The following is a 22,016-nucleotide window of genomic DNA, read 5'->3' on the forward strand; positions in this document are numbered from 1 at the left end:
TCTCCCTCCCTCCCTGCCAGCTAGGGAGGAGGGAGGCTCCAACTGTGTTGCTTGGCTGCGTTGCTCACCCAATAAGAAGTCTAAGAACGACTGGGGGGTGGAGCTTGCATGCCTTGTGCCGATCAAATCGGCCATGTTGCCTGGGGACTCGCCTTTGCTCAGTGCTTCCCAGGGGAAAGGTGACGGTGGTTTTCCTTGCTGCAACCCCTTTGCCGGGTTGCTGCACTGTGGGAACCACCGCTTGAGGCTTCGTTTGGCTGCTGGCTGGGCTTTCTGCCTTTGGTTTGGAGGGGCTCAGAAGTCGAACATACTTGTGCTCTGAAAATCCCTTATTTTGGCTGCTGATCCCTTATTTCCGAGGCTGCTGGTCCCTTATTTTCAAATCTGTAAGTTGACAGCTATGAATCCTACACAGAGAGGTGCGCTTCATTGGTGGTCTTTGAATGCAGCTTGTCTTGAAGCTTCAAGACTCCCCTGCTTTCTGTTAACTTCAAAATGGCACAAATAGAGCTGGAATAACATTGATCACAATCTCGGAGAAGCAGTTTGGTGAGCCGCTGTCCGCCAGCTCCCAAAGATGGTGCCTCCCTTCCAGATAATCTGTGGGTGTCTGCCTTGCCCTGAGGGTAGAAGGCAGGGAAATACAGAGAGATGGGGGGAGCCAGCCTCCCCTTTAGTCCCCATGGGAACAGCTTATTTTTAACTCGATTTCCAGATTTGTATTCATGTGCTCTTACAAAGCTGATCTCCCCTGCTTGGCTGGCACCGTTTATCCTGGGGAGTTTAAATAGATAATCACTGGTGGGGTTGTTGTTTTTTATATAAAAAAATATTATCCTCAGATCAGCACGGCACATGTGTGAAGGGAGGAAGTGATTCATAGTATTCTGGGCTCTAAGCTTATGCGCCCCTCCTTTCATTCGTGTGCTGGTCCTTGTGTCTCCAACAGAAGCATACCTAGGCTCCTGTTATGTACTGAGTTGAATAGGATCCAAAATACAGCAGTCTGATTGGCCCTAGAACAATAGGATCCAAAATGCAGCATTCTGATTGGCCCTAGAACAATGCAGCAGTATGATTGGTCTGCAGGAGCCACCCAATCCAGCTCCAGGTGGAAGTGAATCCACAACCTGATTGGACTACAGGAGAATCCCGGAATTAGCCAATCACGTGCAGCTCATTGTGTAAATAATGTATATAAAGCAGATATTGTGGGGGAACTTCCATTCCTCCTCACCACTATGAGCTGAATAAAGAGCATGAAATCCACTCTCGACTCTGAGTATATTTCAGCTCCCTTGCATTCTTGGCAAGGAGCTATATTGGTACCTCTGAAGCTGGGAGAAACCATGGACCAGAAACCCATTAAGTTTGCTTTTTGTTGCCTTTTGCACTCCACCAATGACTTCTTCCACAGCCTCCGAGGTCGGCTCAGTTCTGCCTCTCCTCCTCCATCAGCCTGCCTTCCTCCCCTCCCTGCTTTCCTTTCTGCCTCCCTCCTTCCCCTTTTCCTCCTCCTGCAACTCTTGGCCTCTCTCTCCATTTTTCCTCTGAGCCCCGCTAGGTGCTCTGCTTACATGTCTAATAGTGCTGCTGGCCGACTGGGGAGGGGGCTTTGCAGGGCCGCTGTGACAGCCCAGATCAGCGATAGGATTTCTCCACTGAGGGACCCAAAGGAGCCTGCACCCCTCATCCGGCCACCCAGATTAGGGGAGGAGCAGCCCCTGGAGTGTGTAGACAAGCAGATGGGCTCTTAGCCACTCCAAGCCAGAGAGGAGAGGTGCAATTTTCGTGTCCCCCACTGGGCCTGCGCCCTGGACAGGGGTCAACCTGACCAACCCCTAGGTACGTCCGTGTTCTCTATCACCCTCCACAGTCAACAGTAGGGTGGTGCTGTGGTCTAAACCACTGAAACCTCTTGGGCTTGCTGATCAGAAGGTCAGCGGTTCGAATCTGCACAACAGGGTGAGCTCCCGTTGTTCTGTCCCAGTTCCTGCAAGCCTAGTAGTTTGAAAGCATAACATTGCGAGCAGATAAATAAGGAAGGTAAACTGGGTTTCCGTGCGCTCTGGTTTCTGTTGCAGTGTTCCGTTGCGCCAGAAGTGGTTTAGTCCTACTGGCCACATGACCCGGAAAGCTGTCTGTGGACAAACGCCGGTTCCCTCAGCCTGAGAGCGAGATGGGCGCCACAACCCCATAGTCAGACTTATAAGAAGACATCTGAAGGCAGCCCTGTTTTGGGAAGCTTTTAATGTTTGATGCATTACTGCATTTTGATATTTTGTTGGAAGCTGCCCAGAGTGGCTGGGGAAGGCCAGCCAGATGGGCGGGGTATAAATAATAAATTATTATTATTATTATTATTATTATTATTATTATTATTATTACTGCAGATGGGTGGGGTCTTACTAGGCTGGCTCTGTCAGCTGTGATAGAAAGAGCAGCACTATATGAAAAAACAGAAGTGGGTGACTGTATACTTGAGAGAAAGGATATATACTTGTTTTACTTGTAGGCAGCCTCAGGTTTTTCTCATGGGACCTGCATGCTTTCAGTTGGGGGGGGGGGGGGGGTTGGTCTGATCTTTGTTAACGCTGTGTAGAGCCAAAGGAAAACGACATACACCGAAAGCTGTAATGCCTGGTACAAGTGCGTCCAGGTTTAAATAGTTCAGCTAAGAATCTAAGCACTTGAAGTGTGATGGGTTTTTTCATCATCAGGTTGAGAAACTCTTGAGTGTGATTCATTGCCCGTGAGCTTGTCTTCTGCACTGCAGCTGGCTCACCCGACGTTTTCCCATTTCATTTTTCAAAACCGGGATTTGCACTTTCCGAAGACTGTGCTACCAACACAATTAATCATAATGGCTGTGAAACAGAAATCGCAAATGGTAGCTGTGCAATATCTCAGGTGTTTATAATTCTAAACCTAATTGAGTTTTTTGAAACAAGCGAACAAACAAACAAATGTAAACCCTGAAGGTGAGGCTGAAAAGAATATCGAAAAGCAACCTTTGAAAGACCTGTGTGAAAATGTGATGAATTTGCAAATAAATGGACTACTGCTGTGAGATTGGTGCTTCCAGAAGACCTGCTTACTGAGCATTCATCTTGATTTGTTTGTAGGGAGATTAGACGGCATTGGCTTTTAAGGAACATTAATTTGGATTTGTTTGCAGGGAGGATGAGTGACATTGGGTATGGCGCAAGTGAAATTGGTGGCACGAGATCGAATCCAACCCCAAAATACTGATGGCCTAGAAGCAGCCCTAAGCCATGGTCCCGTCAGTGCGAGGATTTCCACTTCCCCCTTCCTCTGCACCCCCCAAATCTATTCTAGGGGGTCCCCCAACTCTTCAGAGTGAATCTGAGGAGGCACAAAAGGAGGAAGGAGGAAGGGGAAAGTCCAACTGCAGAAATGGAAATCCTTGCGCCAACAGGATGTGTTAGTTAGATATCACTCACTGCTTTTCGGTAGCATCTTGTTTCTAATTAAAATGGCGGCCCAAATCCCTTGCACTTCAAATGACCTCGGATTGCAGCCAAGCTCCTTCTCTATCCCAATAATTTTTTTGCAGCGATGCAACTTCATCATATTTGTGCATGATGATCAATAGACATCACCCCTACACACTGATAGCTCTGCTCTCCGTCACTTGGAAACGAAACGTATCAGCTCCAAAACCACATGGTCATCATTCCGGCATGTTCTGATATGATACTGAGAGAGGCTTGTCCTTCTTTTCTGTCAGCCTTCTCACCGACACTCTCTTAAGCATAGACGTCTTGGAAAGACAGCCTTTAAGTGGCTCTCCAAAGTAAACATCCACGCACACTCGATTTGTGTAGGAGAAAATGAACGAGGTCATAGAGTAACCATATGGTAAGTCAAATTACTAATATCACGTTCTGTTGCTTCCAGACATGTTGTAGGGGCCCAATAAAAACACCAGGAAGAAGATCAGAAAAGAAGTAAAATTAATCTGATGGAAATCAAAATTTAAGATGCAAATTAAGGCCAAACAAATGAACACACACAAAAAACCAGATTACAATCTAGGTAATCTTAAGAATGAATTTATTTCTCTCCCATAGAAGTCAATAGTGGTTCTCTTTGGCTGGATCCTGGCTCATAGTTTTAACAAGCTGCATTCCATGTTCATTTAATTTTTGACGTCGTTCCACTATAAATTATTATCTGGATCCCAGTGACATCATGCTTGCCCTGAAGGTATGGTACTATCCTATTCCTGAGCATTAACAGAATGAACAGATAGGTTGATGCTGGAAGGCCTTGTGAAACAGACCATCTATGCAAAGAACAAACTAAATCTTGCCTTTAATAATTAAAAAATGCTGTTTGAAGACTGGGAAAGATTGTGGAAAATGACTTAAAATTTACAGATTGCTCTCTGTTGAAAGAAAATTATATAAAAATGATGTACAGATGGTATATAACGCCAGTGCAAATAGGAAGAATGTACAAAACTGCTTCAAATATATGTTGGAAATGTAAGGAAAAAGAAGGGACCTTTTATCATATGTGGTGGGATTGTTGTAAAATTAAAAAATTCTGGGAAATGATATATAATGAATTGAAGAAAATGTTCCAATTTTCATTTGTAAAAAACCCCCGAAGCCTTTCTGTTAGGGATTGTAGGAAAAGACCTGCCAAGGAAATTGGAAAACTTTTTCATGTATGCGACAACGGCGGCAAGAATCTTAACAGCACAGGGATGGAAGAATGAAGAAATCACAACCAAAGAACTGTGGCAAGAGAAACTGATGGACTATGCGGAATTGGCAAAACTGACATATAAACTACCTGATAAGGACAACTGTGACTTTAAGGAAGAATGAGAACCCTTTGCAAAGTACCTAAAGAAAGAACAAAACGAACTAGACTCCTTGGCAGGTTTTGAATAAACACTCACAAACTTTTTATTGATAATAGCCAGTCAGAAAAATTAAGGATCTATACAACTTTGTAACATGTAGAGAATAAAGTTTGTTGATAAACCAGAGAGAGGAGCTGAGGGAAGTCAGGGCGGGGGGGGGGAGTGGGTTACTTTATGGGGAGGGGGGAGGGGGAAATGGGGGGGATTAAGGATGATATGTTTTTTAATAAAATGTTTTGCTGAAATTCCTAATAAAAATATTTAAATAATTAAAAAACGCATGTCTCATTGGTTTTAATGGGAAATTTCAGCATCTCTGCAAACATTTCCCATTTAAACTGGTGGAACGTAAAAGTAGACAATAGGAATGTGATTGGCCAATTTGATATTCCTCTCTCAACAGCACAATTTCATTTTCAGGTAAGATGACCCTTTGACATGGACAAAAGCAATTCATATTTATAGTCTATGATTCTGTGTCGCCATAGAAGCATTGTTGTATGAATGACTCAGCCGCCAGTTGGATGAGGCGCCCGGAAAAAGTGTAAATTAAAATCAGTTTCATCCAGTTCTGTCACACTGCGAATTTCCTATAGGAAAACTGGGAACAATCAACATCTTTCAAACGATCTTTGATTCAGGATGAAGATTTATAGTGACCTAGATTGTTCCTGTAATTTGGTCCCCTCGAGTGCTGTCAATAAGTCAAAATGTACTGCGATTAGTATCTTTTTCTTGAGGACTTCCTCATCTTTGAACTGTTTGCTACACAATCCAACTTCCCAAACATGTTGAAATAAAATTAAAATGTTGGTCTGACTACAGATGATAAAAGATCTTCCATTCCTTTTATCATCTGCAAGCAAATCCATTTCATTTAGATAACATGCACATTATCCAAGGTTCAGGTATACAGTAGGTGCCATTTTGAGATGCTAAAGGAAATTTACTGCTTTCTAAACAAGAGTGAACAATCATTTCGTGAAGAAGAAAAAGCTAGTTTTTGTATGTTGCTCTTCGGTTTCCTTCGCATGCACACTAGAACCAAAATACCCTAACACAAACAAAAGTGTGCCCTTAATTTTATTTCGCCAGTTAAAACTGGCCATTGCCCAGTACTAGTTAATCAACTCAGGACTAGTTAATCAACCCATTCACACCCTACAAGAGGGGTTTCCCGTTGCAGGTAATGTTCCCCAGAACTCCTTGTATCCAGGAAGGGGAAGAGGAGAAGGAGTTCAACCTATGGGAATCTTCTGGCATGCATGGAACTCACACATACAAGAAGATATGATGATCAACCAATTACAGCAAGTGGCCTTATGAGAATGGGGAAAAGGATAGCTAAAGAAAGCTTCATAGGCTGAACTCGAAGTGATCATAACTAATCTTGCCCTGTAATTCCAAATGTATTGGCGTCCATCTATCTCAGGAGACAATGGAGGAGTGTGCTTTTGGGTGTGAAGTCAAACCATGGGAAGGTTGCAGCGCCTTTTGTGGCTGTAGAGACTGCTAAGGGAGAGACATGTTTTGTTGCAGCTGAGGCAGGTGAAGGCTTCCGGGCTGTAATTTCAGGTTAGTGATAATCTAAACATCTGTAAAGGCCTTCACCTGGGGATAATAATGCTGTGGAGGGGGGTCATTGTTTTCGTTTGTTGCTACGGTATGTATTTTTGTGTTTTCGTATTGTAAACCACCCTTAGTCTCTTAGGTAAAGGTAAAGGGACCCCTGACAATTAGGTCCAGTTGTGGCCGACTCTGGGGTTGCAGTGCTCATCTCGCTTTCTTGGCCAAGGGAGCCGGCATACAGCTTCTGGGTCATGTGGCCAGCATGACTAAGCCGCTTCTGGCAAACCAGAGCAGCACACAGAAACACCGTTTACCTTCCCGCTGGAACGGTACTTATTTATCTACTTGCACTTTGACGTGCTTTCGAACTGCTAGGTTGGCAGGAGCTGGGACCGAGCAATGGGAGCTCACTCCGTCACGGGGATTCGAATGGCGACCTTCTGATCGGTAAGTCCTAGGCTCTGTGGTTTAACCCATAGTACCACCCGCGTCCCTTTCCCTTCGTCTCTTGGGGGACCTTAAATCCTGGTAAGTCGCTGCCAGTTCTTGTAGAGATGTCAACTGTGCTCTAGATCATGGGTAGGCAAACTAAGGTCCGGGGGCCGGATCCGGCCCAATCGCCTTCTAAATCCAGCCCGTGGATGGTCCGGGAATCAGCATGTTTTTACATGAGTAGAATGTGTCCTTTTATGTAAAATGCGTCTCTGGGTTATTTGTGGGGCATAGGAATTCATTCATTTCCCCCCCAAAAATATAGTTTGCCCCCCCCCCACAAGGTATGAGGGACAGTGGACTGGTCCCCTGCTGAAAAAGTTTGCTGACCCCTGCTCTAGATGGACCAATGGACTGACTTCTTATTGATGGACCAATTAGGCAGCTTCTTATGTCTTATGGAAGTGGGATTTGCTCAGAGCCAAGCCTTTGTGGCGGAGCCTATCCTTTCACAGGAAAACACATAAGTAGAGCCTTCCTAGAGCTCTGACAGTTATAATGTAAAGAAAACATTGCTGTTGTGTTTCCTGACAATTCATGGTGCTGCAGTTGTTCTGAACTGCTGATGTTTTCCATGCAAATATTATAAAATACCAGACCCTCCAAGTGTCCTTATTTTCCAGGGACAGTCCTGGACTTACAGAAGCTGTCTCCCAGTTTCTGATTTGATCCCGGAATGTCCTGCTTTTCCTTAGGATGTCCCTATTTTGATCAGAGAAATGTTGGAGGGTATGGAGTTATGTAACCCCCCAAAACCAAGGAGATAAGTAGCTATAAAACCTTTAGAAGACATCTGAAGGCAGACCTGTATAGGGAAGGTTTTTAACATTTAATATTTTATTATGGTTTTTTAAAAAAATATGTCGGAAACCTCTCAGAGTAGCTGGGGTAACCCAGTCAGATGGGCAGGGAATAAATAACAAAATTATTAGTATTATGTAGTATGGAATAGAACATCCCTATTTTCATCAGAGAAATATTGGAGGGTATTAAATGCTTGGCAATGGCTTAAATAGCATTCTAAATTACTCTTTCATTATAAATTATGAAAAGCATCATGAATTTCTAGTGCATGGTACCACTGGGCAATTTCTCATCATATATTTTAAACATTCAGTAGAGAACTTCACTTGATAGGAGAACTGCCAGTTTTTGCCCCCTTGGCTTCTCTTCCTACTGACAGCGTGCAGAGATGCAGAACAGATTTCCTTGCACTGCATTCTCTCTGTTCGACATGCTATCTAGAAAATCCAGCCCATCATCCTAGTGTTGAAATGTTGCGCAAATTTCCACCTTCTGGTTTCCTTCACTTGGGGGACCAGCGCCTTCAGGAAGGCAAAGGAACTTTGTAGGGGGGCAAAGGCAGATCAGAAAACAATGGTAAGATGTCCAACTTTACAGAGGACCATCTTTTTGAAGGGCTGTCCAGTTTAAAGACAAAGAATGATGTGTGCATGGTCCATATGGGTGGTCCGCTATAAGCCCATCACTAGTGACACGTTGCAGAATACACACAGCCACCCACCCAGCCACCCACCATAAGTCTGAAACAAAAGGTCGGTAAAAAGGTAAAGGACCCTTGGACAGTTAAGTCCAGTCAAAGGCAACTTTGGGGTTGAGGCGCTCATCTTGCTTTCAGGCCAAGGGAGCTGGCGTTTGTCCACAGACAGTTTTCTGGGTCATGTGGCCAGGATGACATAGCTGCTTCTGGCGCAACGGAACACCGGGATGGAAACCAGAGAGCACAGAAACACCGTTTACCTTCCCGCTGCAGTGGTACCTATTTATCTACTTGCACTGGCATGCTTTCGAACTGCTAGGTTGGCAGAAGCTGGGACAGAACAACGGGAATTCACACTGTTGCGGGGATTTGAACCACCGACCTTCTGGTCGGCAAGCCCAAGAGGCTCCATGGTTTAGACCACAGAGCCACCCGCATCTTTAGTCGTAGTGGAAAGGTCAGTCTTATTCATCCTACCATGTGGTTTTAGGGTAGCCTTTGGACAAAAGCTGAAATACAGTTCCTTCCCATGTTCCTTCCCTCTCTGCCATATTTCTTAAGACACCACTGCCTTAAGACATTTGTGAGGATCCTTGTTGCATTGATTGAAATAATAAGGGCAATTTAACACCAATCTAACTTCAAATTGAATGTATAAAATTAGACCCATCTGGAGGAGCCCTTGCCAGCTTTTTCTGTGTACGTGACATGGCATCAGTAGAGCAGAAACAGCAAACCATTTTCAAAAAGTGGTTGCATTCCTCTCTTTCTAAACAAACTATCAAATGTTTGCATGAAGGGATATGTCAAAAGCTGCTGAGAATCAATGCTGGAATCTTGGCAGAAGAGAAGCTTTCCTAGAAGAGGTTATGTGCTTACTGGGGAAGGGGGAAGTTGGATCAAGGATTCCTAATCTGCGGAATGGTTGCTGTTGACCTGGCTAATGTACTTAGACTAGCAGTCATAAGCCCAAGAATCACACAATTGCTGTAAGACATTCCAACCCTGTAGTCACTGGCCAAAAATGATAAGAGCAAAAGGCTCATATGGAAATACTGTTTCTTTTCCAAAGCAGAAAGTGGTCTTCCTACTTGGGTCTTACTCAAAATTTATTAAATATTGTAAACTTTAATATTTAATTTGTTAATGTTAAAAAAATTCCCTGCCAATGCCAATATTTCATAGGAGAATATTCAGAAGCACTCCCCAATGGCCATAGGATCATCCCAGGGAGAGAGAGCTCTCATCATTGTAAAAATAAAAGTGAAAATGGGGACATCAAGTTGGTTATTTCCTTGGGAAGAAAAAGTGGGATATAAGCAGGAATGGGGGTTGTATCGAGAGAGTGTGGGTTATGGCAGCTCTGCAAAGAAGCCCAATATTGTTATATCCATTTTACTGGGGGTGGCATGGGATGCAGAAATTATGACCACTTAGCAGTGTAGCAATCCCTTCTCATGCTGCTCTTGCCATTTGGGGAAATGCAAGTTGAAGTTGATTGCATCAGCGGTGCAATTAATCAAGGGCTAGAGCGGGTTGATGGGAGCCAGAAGCGAGATTAAAAGTTTCATTGGCAAGATACAATCACACACGTTAGGTCTACTCATCATGAAACAACAGAGGAGTAGAGATGGTATACAAGTTTCTCAGAGGCCACGTCTACCTAGCTTGGAATTTACCAGAAATGGTAGTCTGTTCTCAAACACTAGTTTTGTATGTACGGTATGTATTTTGCCCTCAACCTGGAAAAAATCCTGCAGACTATTGGTCGTCTGAAAGGCCGCTGTGAAATTTCTCATCCACCACCCTCCAATGTTCTTTTCAGACAGTCCATCCTTCACACCCTAGGCTCACACTGTCAATTACATTAGCACAACTGCCACTGCTAAAGTAGACAGACACCTTGTGGGGCAACATCCATTAGTTCCTAGTCCTACTAGCTAATTTCCATTGACTGAGAGAGCTGCAGTGCTGAAGTCAGGTGTAGTTAAGCAAACCAAGGTTTACAGCAGAGCTGGGGCACCTTGGGCTCCACAGATGTTACTGAACTACAACTTCCATCCTCCCTGGGCTTTGGCTATGGTTGCTGGGGCTGATGGGAATTGGAGTCCGACAACATCTGGAAGGCTACGGGTTCCTTGTCCCCGGTTTACAGCAAACAACTAAACAATTCTACGAAATCTCGCAAGGGCCAAAAGAAAAACAGCAACCCTTACAAAGCAAGGAAAAGGACATTTATTTACAAAGGTAATAATAACACATCAACTAGCTACAGAACTTCGGCTACGTTGCTGTTTAGCAGAACAACATTTTACAAATGGGAGCGGAGGTAATGTAAACACGAATATTCTATTCACAGGATAAAAAAACTTTGTTACTACAAACAGATTTAAATAATACTGTGCAAGACGTAAAAGTACCAAGAACATGAAATTGCAGGTGAGGGTGTCGAAAATCTTTTCAGAAGGACATATCATCACTCCACTGGGAATGAATTTCATGAGTGCTATTGTACAAGCTAATTTTTGTAAAATTACAGTTGAGAGCGTCCTTCAAAGTAGACATTAAAAGTCAGTTTTGTTGTTTTGTAGTTAGAATTTAGGGAGACAACACATGTTTTGAACTCCACTTAATATGAGTGGAGGACGTTCTGCCATGTGATCATAAGCATATTTATTCAGATAAATATGCCCTATGAAGCATGCATAGGATCGCAGCCTTAGTTTTATTCAGTCATAGAGATTGACGTCACAGAACATTGTCTACACACTACCATGTTGTGACAGTTTTAAACAAGCTTAACTGTTGCAGCTCCCCCCTCCCCAGATTCCTGGCATGGGTGCTGAGGAACATGTTAAGAGTTCCACCTAGTCTTTCTCAAAGAACTTCACTTTACACTGCTGTAGGTTCGTGAAACTACCAGATTGCATTGCTGAAAATGACGGAAAGGATTGGGTATGTATACAGACACGATGTCACGTTAGTTCAAATGTGTGGTGTGGATCTGCCCAACTGTAAGAAGTACAGTTTATTTCAATGGAAAGATTAACCGTGTCTTTTAAAATAACCTCCACTGAAATCAGTGGGTCTTTAAAATCCCTAACTTCAGTTGGATTAGAGGGGCGGGGAACCCCACACTCTGTAATAATACAAACTCACCAATCTTGCTTTCTGAACCATCCGGCAATTATTCCGCTATATGTGGAAGGAAATGCTTTGGCACAGAACTAATAGGGCCATGGCAAGTTTGGGCATTTCCCCCTCAGATCTGTGACTTTATAAAATATACGCTATTTCTAAGGATGGTCTAATGCTTCCAGGATTTCCTTCTGTGAAGGCAGTTCGAAAGCAAGCGATTGACCTTTTATTGATAGGTAACATCTGCCCCGCAGACAGAGGTGGATTTAGGGGTGCCTGAGTGGTTCAGTTCCACTGGGTGCAGAGCTTCGGGGGCACCACAACTATGATGTAGAATGAAATTATGGTGCTGAAATTTGAAACCCCACAGTCTGCCATTGCCCACAGATCCCTTAACTTAGCTACCAAAAGATGTGAAGCTGTATATATCACATTTTAAAACCTTCAGGTAGGTAGCCGTGTTGGTCTGACACAGTCGAAGTATATATTAAAAATAATAATAATTGTCCAGTGACACCTTAGAGACCAACTAAGTTTGTTTTTGGTATAAGCCTTTGTGTGCCTTCACACTTCTTCAGATACCTTGTCCTTCCACTAAGAATCTCAGGACAGCACCCATAGCCTCATCCCCATTTTCTCACTAAAACAACCTTGTGAGGTAGGTTAGCTTGAGGGAGTGACTGACCTCAGGGAGCCCAGCAAGATTAACGGCTGCGTAGGGACAAACCTGGGTCTCCCCATTCCTAGCCCAACACACTTAACAGCTACACCATGGTGATTCTCACGAAAGTGCGTATTTTTGGTTTATCACATTGAGTTATGATGAGGAAGTTCATCAAAGCAATGCACAACATTATCCACCTCTGTTAATCTTGCAGAAAACGTGCGGTTACTCTTGCTCTGTTTATACTTTTGGTTTCAGGGAGTTCACCAGGCTGTAGGATCTGTTGATTTTTGCCTTTCGAAAAATGTAAATCAATAGGGCTGCCATGGGCCCAGCCGCCGTTGCTAACGAAGAAACAGCAATGATCACAGGAGTCACGTAATCTGGCTCTTCTATTCTCTCTGCGGAAATCGGGGGGAAGATAAAGAAGTTGAGTGAAGTTGAGTTATTATATCAGTAGTGCTACCTTAAAGACGATATACCTTCACACAGAGTAGCCAATGTACTGCCCTACAGATGATGTTGGACTACAACTCCCATCATCCCTGACCTTTAGTCACGCTTGCTTTGGCTGATGGGAGTTGTAGTCCAACATCATGCAAAGTGTTCCATGTTGGTTAGCTCTGTTCTAACAAAATAATTCCCTTCCCTTCTGAATTTAACATCACTCTTGCTCCCTCCTCCAACTCAATTGTTTGCATCATTGTTAGGGATGGAGGAAAAATTCAATTTGGTACACCTTTATAAGTCAAATCCACAAAATTTGCACTTTCTGAAACAATATGTTCAATATGAATCCTTCAAAATCCACACCTATCCGAATATTGTGATGTAAATAATATTGACAAAAATGGATAGGCTAGGTCAAAAGTGTGCATAGAAATGAAGGTATTAGTAAAAATAACATACAAAAATGCAAATTGCTTGCAAAAATGTGCACATTAAAAGTGCAAGCAAAAAAGTGTTTGCTAAGAGAAATTCATGCTAAAATGGTGATGAATTTTCTTGTGGATTTCTTTTAAAAAACACAAACACACAAATTGCTGCAAAATGTGGAAAACTGAATTTAAGACTGAAAACTGGAGAAACGGAGAGAACCAAAATGGACAGTTTCTTCCACTGCTAGATCTTCTTGAGTAAAGAGACATAATAAAACACCCAAACTGTTGCCGAAGACATGGTATTTCTGTTTTTCCTCCCTTAAATTATTTCCCATGGTTTAACTTCTTTGTCAGTTTTGCTGTACTCTTTTCGGCATGTCTTCAAAACATTTTTTGTTCAGACGAGCACATCCCGACACTTGGATGTTGTTCGGGTATCATGCTTCATTTTTATTTTTATTATTAGTTTTAATCTATTTTTATTGAGGATCCTAATATTTCTTGTAAACCACCTAGAGCTTATACTGCAACTAAGGACAGTGGTACTTTTGGATGCGAACGAGATCCGTTCCGGAGCCCCATTCACATCCTGAAGCGAACGTAACACGCAACTGCACATGCGCGGGTCGCGTTTCGCCGCTTCCGCGCATGCGTGTAACGTCATTTTGAGCGTCTGCGCATGTGCAAGCGGCGAAACCCAGAAGTAACATGCTCCGTTACTTCTGGGTCACCGTGGAGCGCAACCCAAAAATATTCATCCCGAAGCTACTTCAACCCGAGGTATGACTGTAGTTAGCTCTCTGGCTAACTCAGGTATTGATTGACTACAACTCCCATGATTGCCACATCTCTGGTGTGACGATACAATAGTTGGGGAGGGGCAGTGAATTACTTACCTTTGACTATTTTGTCCTCTTCTGTACTGTTTCCAATATCATCAACTTTCACTGCATACGTGATTGTATTGTTTCTGGATGCTGTATACGTTGTAAAGATTCTTCCATTTGTGGTGAGGGAAGTTTCCTTTTCCGGATCATCCCCTTTGCTGTCAGTCACTTGATGTTGAGTATTATAGGTTGTGCTCTTAATAGTGAAATCTTCCACCTCAGTAACAGTTTCAGTTTGATCTGTTAATGCTGGAGTGGAGGGTGACAATTCTGGAGTGGAGGGTGACAATTCTGAAGCAGTTGGTGACAATTCTGGAGTAGAATGTGACATTTCTGGAGTAGAGGGTGACAAGACTGAAGAAAAAGGGGGATATATTTAGTGGCATTCATAAGCAATCCAGATAAAAAGGTTGAGTTACACTGTGCAAATACTGTCAAATGTTGAAATCAAGAATCACATACAAATCTCAACTTTTCAGATATTTGGCAAACATTTGAGCATTCAGAGCTGGAGAGTATTCCAGCATTAAAAACTGAAGAGAAGGATTTAGCAGGCAAGTTAATTTCATCTCTGCCCTTAACCAAAAGTGAAGAGCACACAATCTGGCCCTAGAAATAAAAGCTGAACATGTTTCGCTGTAAACCTTTATTTACCTTGAACAATTATTTCCACAGTCGTGCTTTCTTTCCCAGCCACGTTAACTGCTTCACACTCATAAAGTCCCATAGCTTCTGCCTGTACGGCTTTTATGGTTAAAGTAGCAGCTTCCAAAATGAGCCGAGAGCCTCCGTTCAAAAGCTGCTTTTTCCAGAAAACCTCTGGGGTGGGACTCCCATAGGTGGAACAAGTCAGAGTTACGGTGTCTCCTTCCTTCACTGTGCTAGAAGGCACAGCGACAATCCTTGTATTCCTTGGTCCATCTAGAAAACAAAATGCAAAAAGGATGCACTTTATCCAAGCCTTGATGAAAGATGTGAGGTGTGTTCTGCAGATACCCTGGCTGGTCTTAAGACAAACCTCACAACCTTAGCCCCACAGCTGGAATATGGAGATTTGTTTTTTCATTTATCTATTTCAGTTATTTATACCACACTCTTCAAAGCGAAAGCTTTCACGAAGCAGCTTATGCTAACATCAGCGCTTTCCAGAACGCGAAGGTCTTCTGCTAAACACATCTGAAGGCAAGAAGACGGGCGCTTGGTCAGTCTTGACCTGTCTTACAGGGCAACGGCACTCAGAAATGTAATACCAACACCGTTCTGCACTGTGAGAAGGCAGAGAGCGGGGCAGGCAGAGATACAAAGTCCACCCTCTTCCAGGGCCAACAGACACCATCTGCCCTGTAAGAAGGAAGAGAGGACTTGGGGAGAGGGCTGTTTGTGTTCGTTTGTGTTTTTATTTTTATCTGCCAGAGAGTCAATAGGCGAATCGCAAAACTGGAGAGCTCTAAAACTCAGTTTGGGTGCCTCAGGAGAAAGGCAGCATATAAATTCATTGAGTAAATAACAAATAAATAAAATAGATGCTAAGTATTGCTTATTTATTCAAACTTACATTCCACACTTAGTGTTTCTGCCCTTTTGACTTTCCCAAACTCATTCTCTGCTTCACACTCGTAGTCTCCTACATCATCAGGAGTCACTCTAGGGATGTGGATGACTCCATCCTTGCTATCAAGGACCACTTTTTCACTGGCTGATTTCCTCCTTATGGTGACCTTGGCAGCAGGGTTGCCCTTTGCAAAGCACTGCAAAGTAACACTTTCTCCTTCCTTAACTGACCCAGCAGGAAGGATGGAGAAGTCTGGAAGTCTGGGGGCATCTACGAGAGGAGACATAACCACGTTGCAAGCCTGTCATTAGTGTACGTTGTTAAATGTTTTCATTCAGTTCAGTAAGTTTATTGTGCTAGCCAAAAGCTCTGACCATTACATTATAGTGTACAAAATTCAAACATAGCAACAATACAACCAATACCAATAATATAGAGGAAAGAAAAATCAGATTAAATTTCTGCATCTCCAAAATAGATCATAGCAATATCATCTAACTCTTTCCAGTTTTAATTTTCCTTTTGCAGCCAGTGCCAAAAGATCTACTTCGTGTGTCACAAAGCATTAGTGTCTCTCAGAGGAAATTGATCCGTATGTATTATTGCTTCCATATGGTTTATTTATTTTCTTTACTTATCAAAATGTACTCATTGCTTAATTGTAGTAAAAACCAGCAAGTGGTTTACATTAAACAACGGCCAAATCAAGAGCCAAAATGGGATAGATCTATTATTACAGTCATACCTCTGGTTACGAACTTAATTCGTTCTGGAGGTCCGTTCTTAACCTGAAACCATTCTTAACCTGAGGTACCACTTTAGCTAATGGGGCCTCCCGCTGCTGCTCTGCTGCTGACACGCGATTTCTGTTCTCATCCTGAGGTAAAGTTCTTAACTACTTCCAGGATAGTGGAGTCTGTAACCCAAAGTGTTTGTAACCCGAGGTACCACTGTATTATTAACCCAACAGGCCTTTTTTCAGCAAGGTTGTTCCCCTGTGTCACTAAATTTGTCACACACTACAGTGGACATGGGTGGTGTTGTGGTCTAAACCACAGAGCCTAGGGCTTGCTGATCAGAAGGTCGGCGGTTTGAATCCCCGCAACGGGGTGAGCTGCCGTTGTTCGGTCCCAGCTCCTAGCAGCTCGAAACCACGTCAAGGTGCAAGTAGATAAATGGGTACTGCTCTGGCGGGAAGATAAACGGCATTTCCGTGCACTGCTCTGGTTCGCCAGAAGTGGCTTAGTCATGCTGGCCACATGACCCGGAAGCTGTCTGCAGACAAACGCTGGCTCCCAAAGTCTATAGAGCGAGATGAGAATGCAACCCCAGAGTCATCTGTGACTGGGCCTAATGGTCAGGGGTACCTTTACCTTTACCTTTACAGTGTGTAAAAATGAAAACTAAGTCACATCCACACTGATGATGCTGCTGCTGCTGCTGATGGGATAATTAATCAGTGCTGCACCCTAGGTCTTGATTCTCTCCTGTACATATAATGTATCCCTGAAGACCAATTGTCTCAATTTACTTACAGTTAACCTGCAGTATTTGTGTTGTTTTCCTCGCCTTGGGCTCAAACTCCATCTCATCAATTGGCAGTTCAGCTCTGCATGTGACTTCTTTCCCATTATCTTCTTCACTGGGAGTAAACGTCATGCTCGCACTTTTCATCTTGACAGATTTGTTAAGGGGTTCTCGGGAAAACTCTGTCATCTGACGAACCTCCCCTTCTATCTCCAAGTAGATCTCCAGCCGATAAGAGGGATACACTTTAGGAACACGGCAGGTGATAGTGGCTGGTTCCCCCAGAATAAGCGGCTGGCTGATCTCTATAACAGGATCACTGGGGAATGCTAGAAATAGGACACAGAAGGAGAAAAGGTTACTCGAGAGGGGCTCAAAGTGGAATGTCTGCATGTTGTGCACACACCCTAGATTCAGGTTTCTGGTGTTTTGAGTATGATCTACTTCTCAAGTTAAGACCTATCACGGCTGAAGGAAAACTGAAGCAGCAGTGAGGGGGTTTTCATACGCGAATTCTTCCCTGACAGAAAGAACTTTCCAAATTCTGCATGTTTGTTGAACAAGTACCGGTACTCATTCAGCTGCATCAAAATATGAAGGACCCACTTGCTTCCGTGTATTTAGAAAGCAACACGGAAGATTTCTACAATGTGTTTTAAATTATAATGGCTCCATCTGTACAGTGGGACCTTGGTTCTTGAACTTAATCCGTTCCGGGAGTCTGTTCGACACCTGAAACCATTCGAAAACCAAGGCATGGCTTCTGATTGGCTGCAGGACGTTCGGCTTCCGAAAAAGTTCGCAAACCGGAACACTTACTTCTTGGGTTTTCGGCATTCGGGAACCAAGCCATTCGAGTACCAAGGTACCATTGTACTGGGGAATCGTCCCCCCTCACTGACAATATTCAATTGGAAACTCTTCAAGAGCTTGACCTCCTGCTCACTTCAATGAGGCTTAAGAAGGATTTCCATTGAGATTTTGTTCAACACAGCCTATTCAGTATGTTAATGCACGCTGCAGAGAAAGCAGGTAATGGGAAGTTTTTTCTTCCTCTCTCACAATACTAGAACTCAGGGCCATCTAATGGGCAACCTCACATATAAATCATTGCAGTGTTGGAAGTGGGAGGTTATTAGAGCAAGGATCATAGAACTGTAGAATTGGAAGGGATCCTGAGCATCATCTGGTCCAACCCCCTGCAATGCAGGAACATGCAGCTGTCTCATATGGGGTTTGAACCTGCAACCTTGCCATTATCAGCACCACACGCTAACCAGCTGAGCTATAATGGTAGCAAGGCTCTTTGTGTCCAGATAGGGCTGCAGGTCGTAGATCAGCCAAAACTAATAAAAGACATTTCATGCCTCTAAAAACGACTTCATATTCAGTGGTGGGTCCAAAATTGCTTAACTGAACTTATTTGAGGAGGAGGTGCAGACCCCTCACCCCAGGAGAATGCTACTCATTTATTCACAGTGTATAAACTGGTGTGCAACCTTTCTCTGTAATTTGGGTTGTCTTGAGCAAAACAAACAAATCCAGAAACGAGCACAGATCAAATGAGACGCACGTGGAACAATGAACATGTAAAATCCTGCATCTAGACTGTGAAAAAAGCAAGGTGCAACTAAAACAGAGAGAACAAACCAGCGCCAAGGATTATAGTTATTAGTAGGTTGAAATGTGATTGTTTCAGAGGGTTGTGCAGGAATACTACTTACAGTAAATGTCAATTTGCACCCTCTTTTGTTTCCTGACCTCCCCGCATCTAGTGTTGCAGAGATATTCGTGCTCGTTTTCAAAGCCAACCTTCATCGTTAAGACTGAGCTGCTTCCTCCCCATTTGCTCACATTTGCACCTAACGGGAAGTCAAGTTGGGTCCTCCAGGAAAAAGTGGGGCGATCACAGCCAGTTGTGTTGCACCATAGCTTCAGGTCTTCACCGATCTGTGCGGCAACTTGGTGGCCGGGCACAATGTCCTCCACCTCAAAAGCTTTAGCTGAAAAAAGAGGGAAAGAAACAGGGTCAATCTCTTTAATTCAGTTAGGCTTTATATTTTCCTCTAATGGCATCCCCCACCATATAGGCAATATCTAAATCCGTCAGATTGTCTATTCTCAACAAGTCATCTCCAGTCCACACCCCATTGAATTCAATGGCACATTCTGCCAAGCAAGGACACACAACTGTCTAAGCAAATACTGTACTGAGTTTCAGATGTCTGGGGTTAAATCTACAATTGTGACAGTTTATAAACCTATACAAGTTTATGCTTGCTGGCGACCTAAGATCCACCTGTCACCAACTGCTTTGAACAGCCGACAGCAGGTGAATTATTGCCCCAAAGGCCTTGTTTAATTCATTTCACTTGACCTGTTTAATACACAAATTGATTTTGCATACAACTGCAACAGCATTTCTAAAATTGCATGATCTGTACATAAGTACTTGGGCAGGAATTCCAATGTAAAATTACCTGGCTGGGAATATGCCCCATTGAACTCAGCAAGATTTAGGCTGCAATCCTAACCCCACTTTCAATAGGACTTACTACTGAGTAGACATTCTTAATTCAATTCACTAGGACTTACCTCTGAGTAGACATTTTTAACAGACATGGCTACCTACTTCAAGTAAGTCTTACTGAATTCAGGGGAAAGAATTTGTGCTATTTATGAGTAAACACAGGCAGGATCAGACTGTCAGCACAATCTTATGCATGAAGTCACTAATTCTCAGGAGCAGGGATGGAGGAGAAATTTTGTTTCGTTCACATTTAAAGCTGAAGCAAATTCACGCTTTCCAAAACAAAAATGCATGCAGCTCTCCTTCAAAATTCACACTTACTTGAATTTTGCAATACAGTTCACCGAACAAAAAAATGAATATTTTGTGGGAAAGTGTGCATAATAATTAATATATTGGTGAAAAGAACTTAATTGCTTGCAACAATGCATATGTTAGTTAAAACAGAAATTCACACTAAAATGCAAAATGTGGATAACTGGAAAAATGATAAACAGGGATAACCAAAATGGACTGATCCATCCCTACTCAGAAATAAGTTCCACTGCAGATTGTACTCCCAAATAAGGATTAGGACTACCCCCTTATTAAGGGGCTTCTTCTGCACCTAAACAATTTAGATTTATCATTGAAATTTCTTCTTTGCACAGGTGATGCTATTTTCCTGGAACCATTCATTTATAAGGTAACAGTTTAAGTGTCTCATACTACTAGACTGAGCATGCAATTTTTAAAAACATGCCTCACATCAAACAAACTACAACTGTATGTTTATTTTCTGAAGTGAAGGGCACGGTGGGTAGGCAAAGCCGAAACTCAACAGATAGCAATGTTAGTATATCTCTAAAAGCACAGAATTCCCGCCTCCTGAAAAATACCAAAGCAAAGCACACAACTCACAAGTTAGGACAGCCATAAGTAAAAGCGCCGTCAACGCTGACGAAGTTCCTCTTGACATTTGGCTGCCTTTCGTCTTAAACTGATATCGAGAGGGAAAAGGAAACCAGTCTCAAAACCTTGATGCTGCTCCTTCTGAAGTGAAAGCCGAGGCTTTTGGAAGTATTGGCTCTGAGAGGGAAAGCAGTGTGAGGAAACTCTATCTCTTTCTTTTTATATACAGTGAAGGAGGGGTTGGCTGTGGGGAAGGGGTGAGGAGGGCAAGACAAAGTTGGAATTTCCATGCCTGGAAACCCCATAAAGCAAGAGTGAAAAGTGAAACCTCCCTCAGTGAGGAGTGGACTTGGAGTCGCTCCCTGGGCTTGGCTCCCTCTATTGCTTTCTCACAAAAAAAAAACCCCTGACAACAGCATGAAAGAAAAACAAGAGGTTCTCTGTCAAGAAGGGAGTTGGGGGGGGAGGAAGAGAGAGAGAAAGGAAGAGCAAATAAATTTAAGTGCAGGAGAAAAATGAAAATCTAACAGGAAGGAATTTTAGGGCTCGTACTACTGGGGGGAAATGGTGAAGAAAAAGCATTAGGTAAAGGTAAAGGGACCCCTGACCATTAGGTCCAGTCGTGACCGACTCTGGGATTGCGGCGCTCATCTCGCTTTATTAGCTGAGGGAGCCGGCGTACAGCTTCCAGGTCATGTGGCCAGCATGACTAAGCTGCTTCTGGTGAACCAGAGCAGCGCACGGAAACACCGTTTACCTTCCTGCCGGAGTGGTACCTATTTATCTACTTGCACTTTGAGGTGCTTTTGAACTGCTAGGTTGGCAGGAGCTGGGACCGAGCAACGGGCGCTCACCCCGTCGTGGGGATTCGAACCGCCGACCTTCTGATCGGCAAGTCCTAGGCTCTGTGGTTTAACCCATAGCACCCCCCGCGTCCCGCTGTGTGAAAAAGTGTTAAATGACCCTAAATGACTTCAAGCGCAACATATACAGGACTTAAAGTGAGCCTCTTTCTTTCTCACTCGGTTCTAGTACCCCCCCCAAACCCCTTGCAAAGAGGGAATGAAAACACTGGCCAACCTTACAGGGCTGTTGTAACAATTCCTATATTAAGGTTCCCATTTTTATTTGCTTTACTGGCTCACGGTCCTTTGATCTGTCAGGCTGAAGGCCTGATCTGTACTCGTTAGCAAAGGGGTGGACAATCTTTGTCAGGCTGAGGGCCACAGTCCTTTCTGGGCAACCTCCCAGGGGCCACATCTCAGAGCTGGGCAGGGCCAGAGGCAGAGCACCAAATTTTACTTGTGTTACATTTGCCTAGCTTCTGCGCCGACTTCTCTCATCCATCCAGTCATGCAAGACTTCAAGGGCACATTGCAGCCAGGCAAAAACGCCAAAGGACAATGCAAAGTAGGAACAGTCAGGTGTGTGGCCTGAGGAATTGCGGTGGGGCTTGAGAGATTTCCAAGGGCCAGATAGAGGGTCAC

General features: G+C 43.5%; 1 protein-coding gene across 1 annotated transcript; it reads right to left on the bottom strand.

Annotated features, from left to right (window-relative positions):
- Positions 1 to 10,671: 10,671 nt before the first annotated feature.
- On the bottom strand, positions 10,672 to 20,878 carry VCAM1 (vascular cell adhesion molecule 1). The gene is made up of 7 exons (XM_081010624.1): positions 20,539 to 20,878; positions 18,833 to 19,111; positions 17,117 to 17,437; positions 15,585 to 15,851; positions 14,684 to 14,950; positions 14,039 to 14,383; positions 10,672 to 12,662 (listed from the first exon to the last, which is right to left on the bottom strand). The coding sequence occupies exons 1-7, from the start codon at positions 20,594 to 20,596 to the stop codon at positions 12,502 to 12,504; spliced, it is 1,698 nt and encodes a 565-aa protein (XP_080866750.1). The 5' UTR covers positions 20,597 to 20,878; the 3' UTR covers positions 10,672 to 12,501.
- Positions 20,879 to 22,016: the final 1,138 nt, after the last annotated feature.

This window comes from Podarcis pityusensis (genome assembly GCF_964106645.2).
Source record: "Podarcis pityusensis genome assembly, chromosome: 6".
NCBI classification, from domain to species: Eukaryota; Metazoa; Chordata; class Lepidosauria; order Squamata; family Lacertidae; genus Podarcis; species Podarcis pityusensis.

Bases quoted from the DNA above. Each gene is read 5' to 3' on its own strand.
- VCAM1 (XM_081010624.1), bottom strand. From the start codon at position 20,596: ATGTCAAGAGGAACTTCGTCAGCGTTGACGGCGCTTTTACTTATGGCT. The intron at 17,438-18,832 runs GTAAGTAGTATT...TCCTATTTCTAG, and splicing joins GGTGCAAATTGACATTTACT to CATTCCCCAGTGATCCTGTT. The intron at 12,663-14,038 runs GTAAGTAATTCA...CGATTTCCGCAG, and splicing joins AGAGGACAAAATAGTCAAAG to AGAGAATAGAAGAGCCAGAT.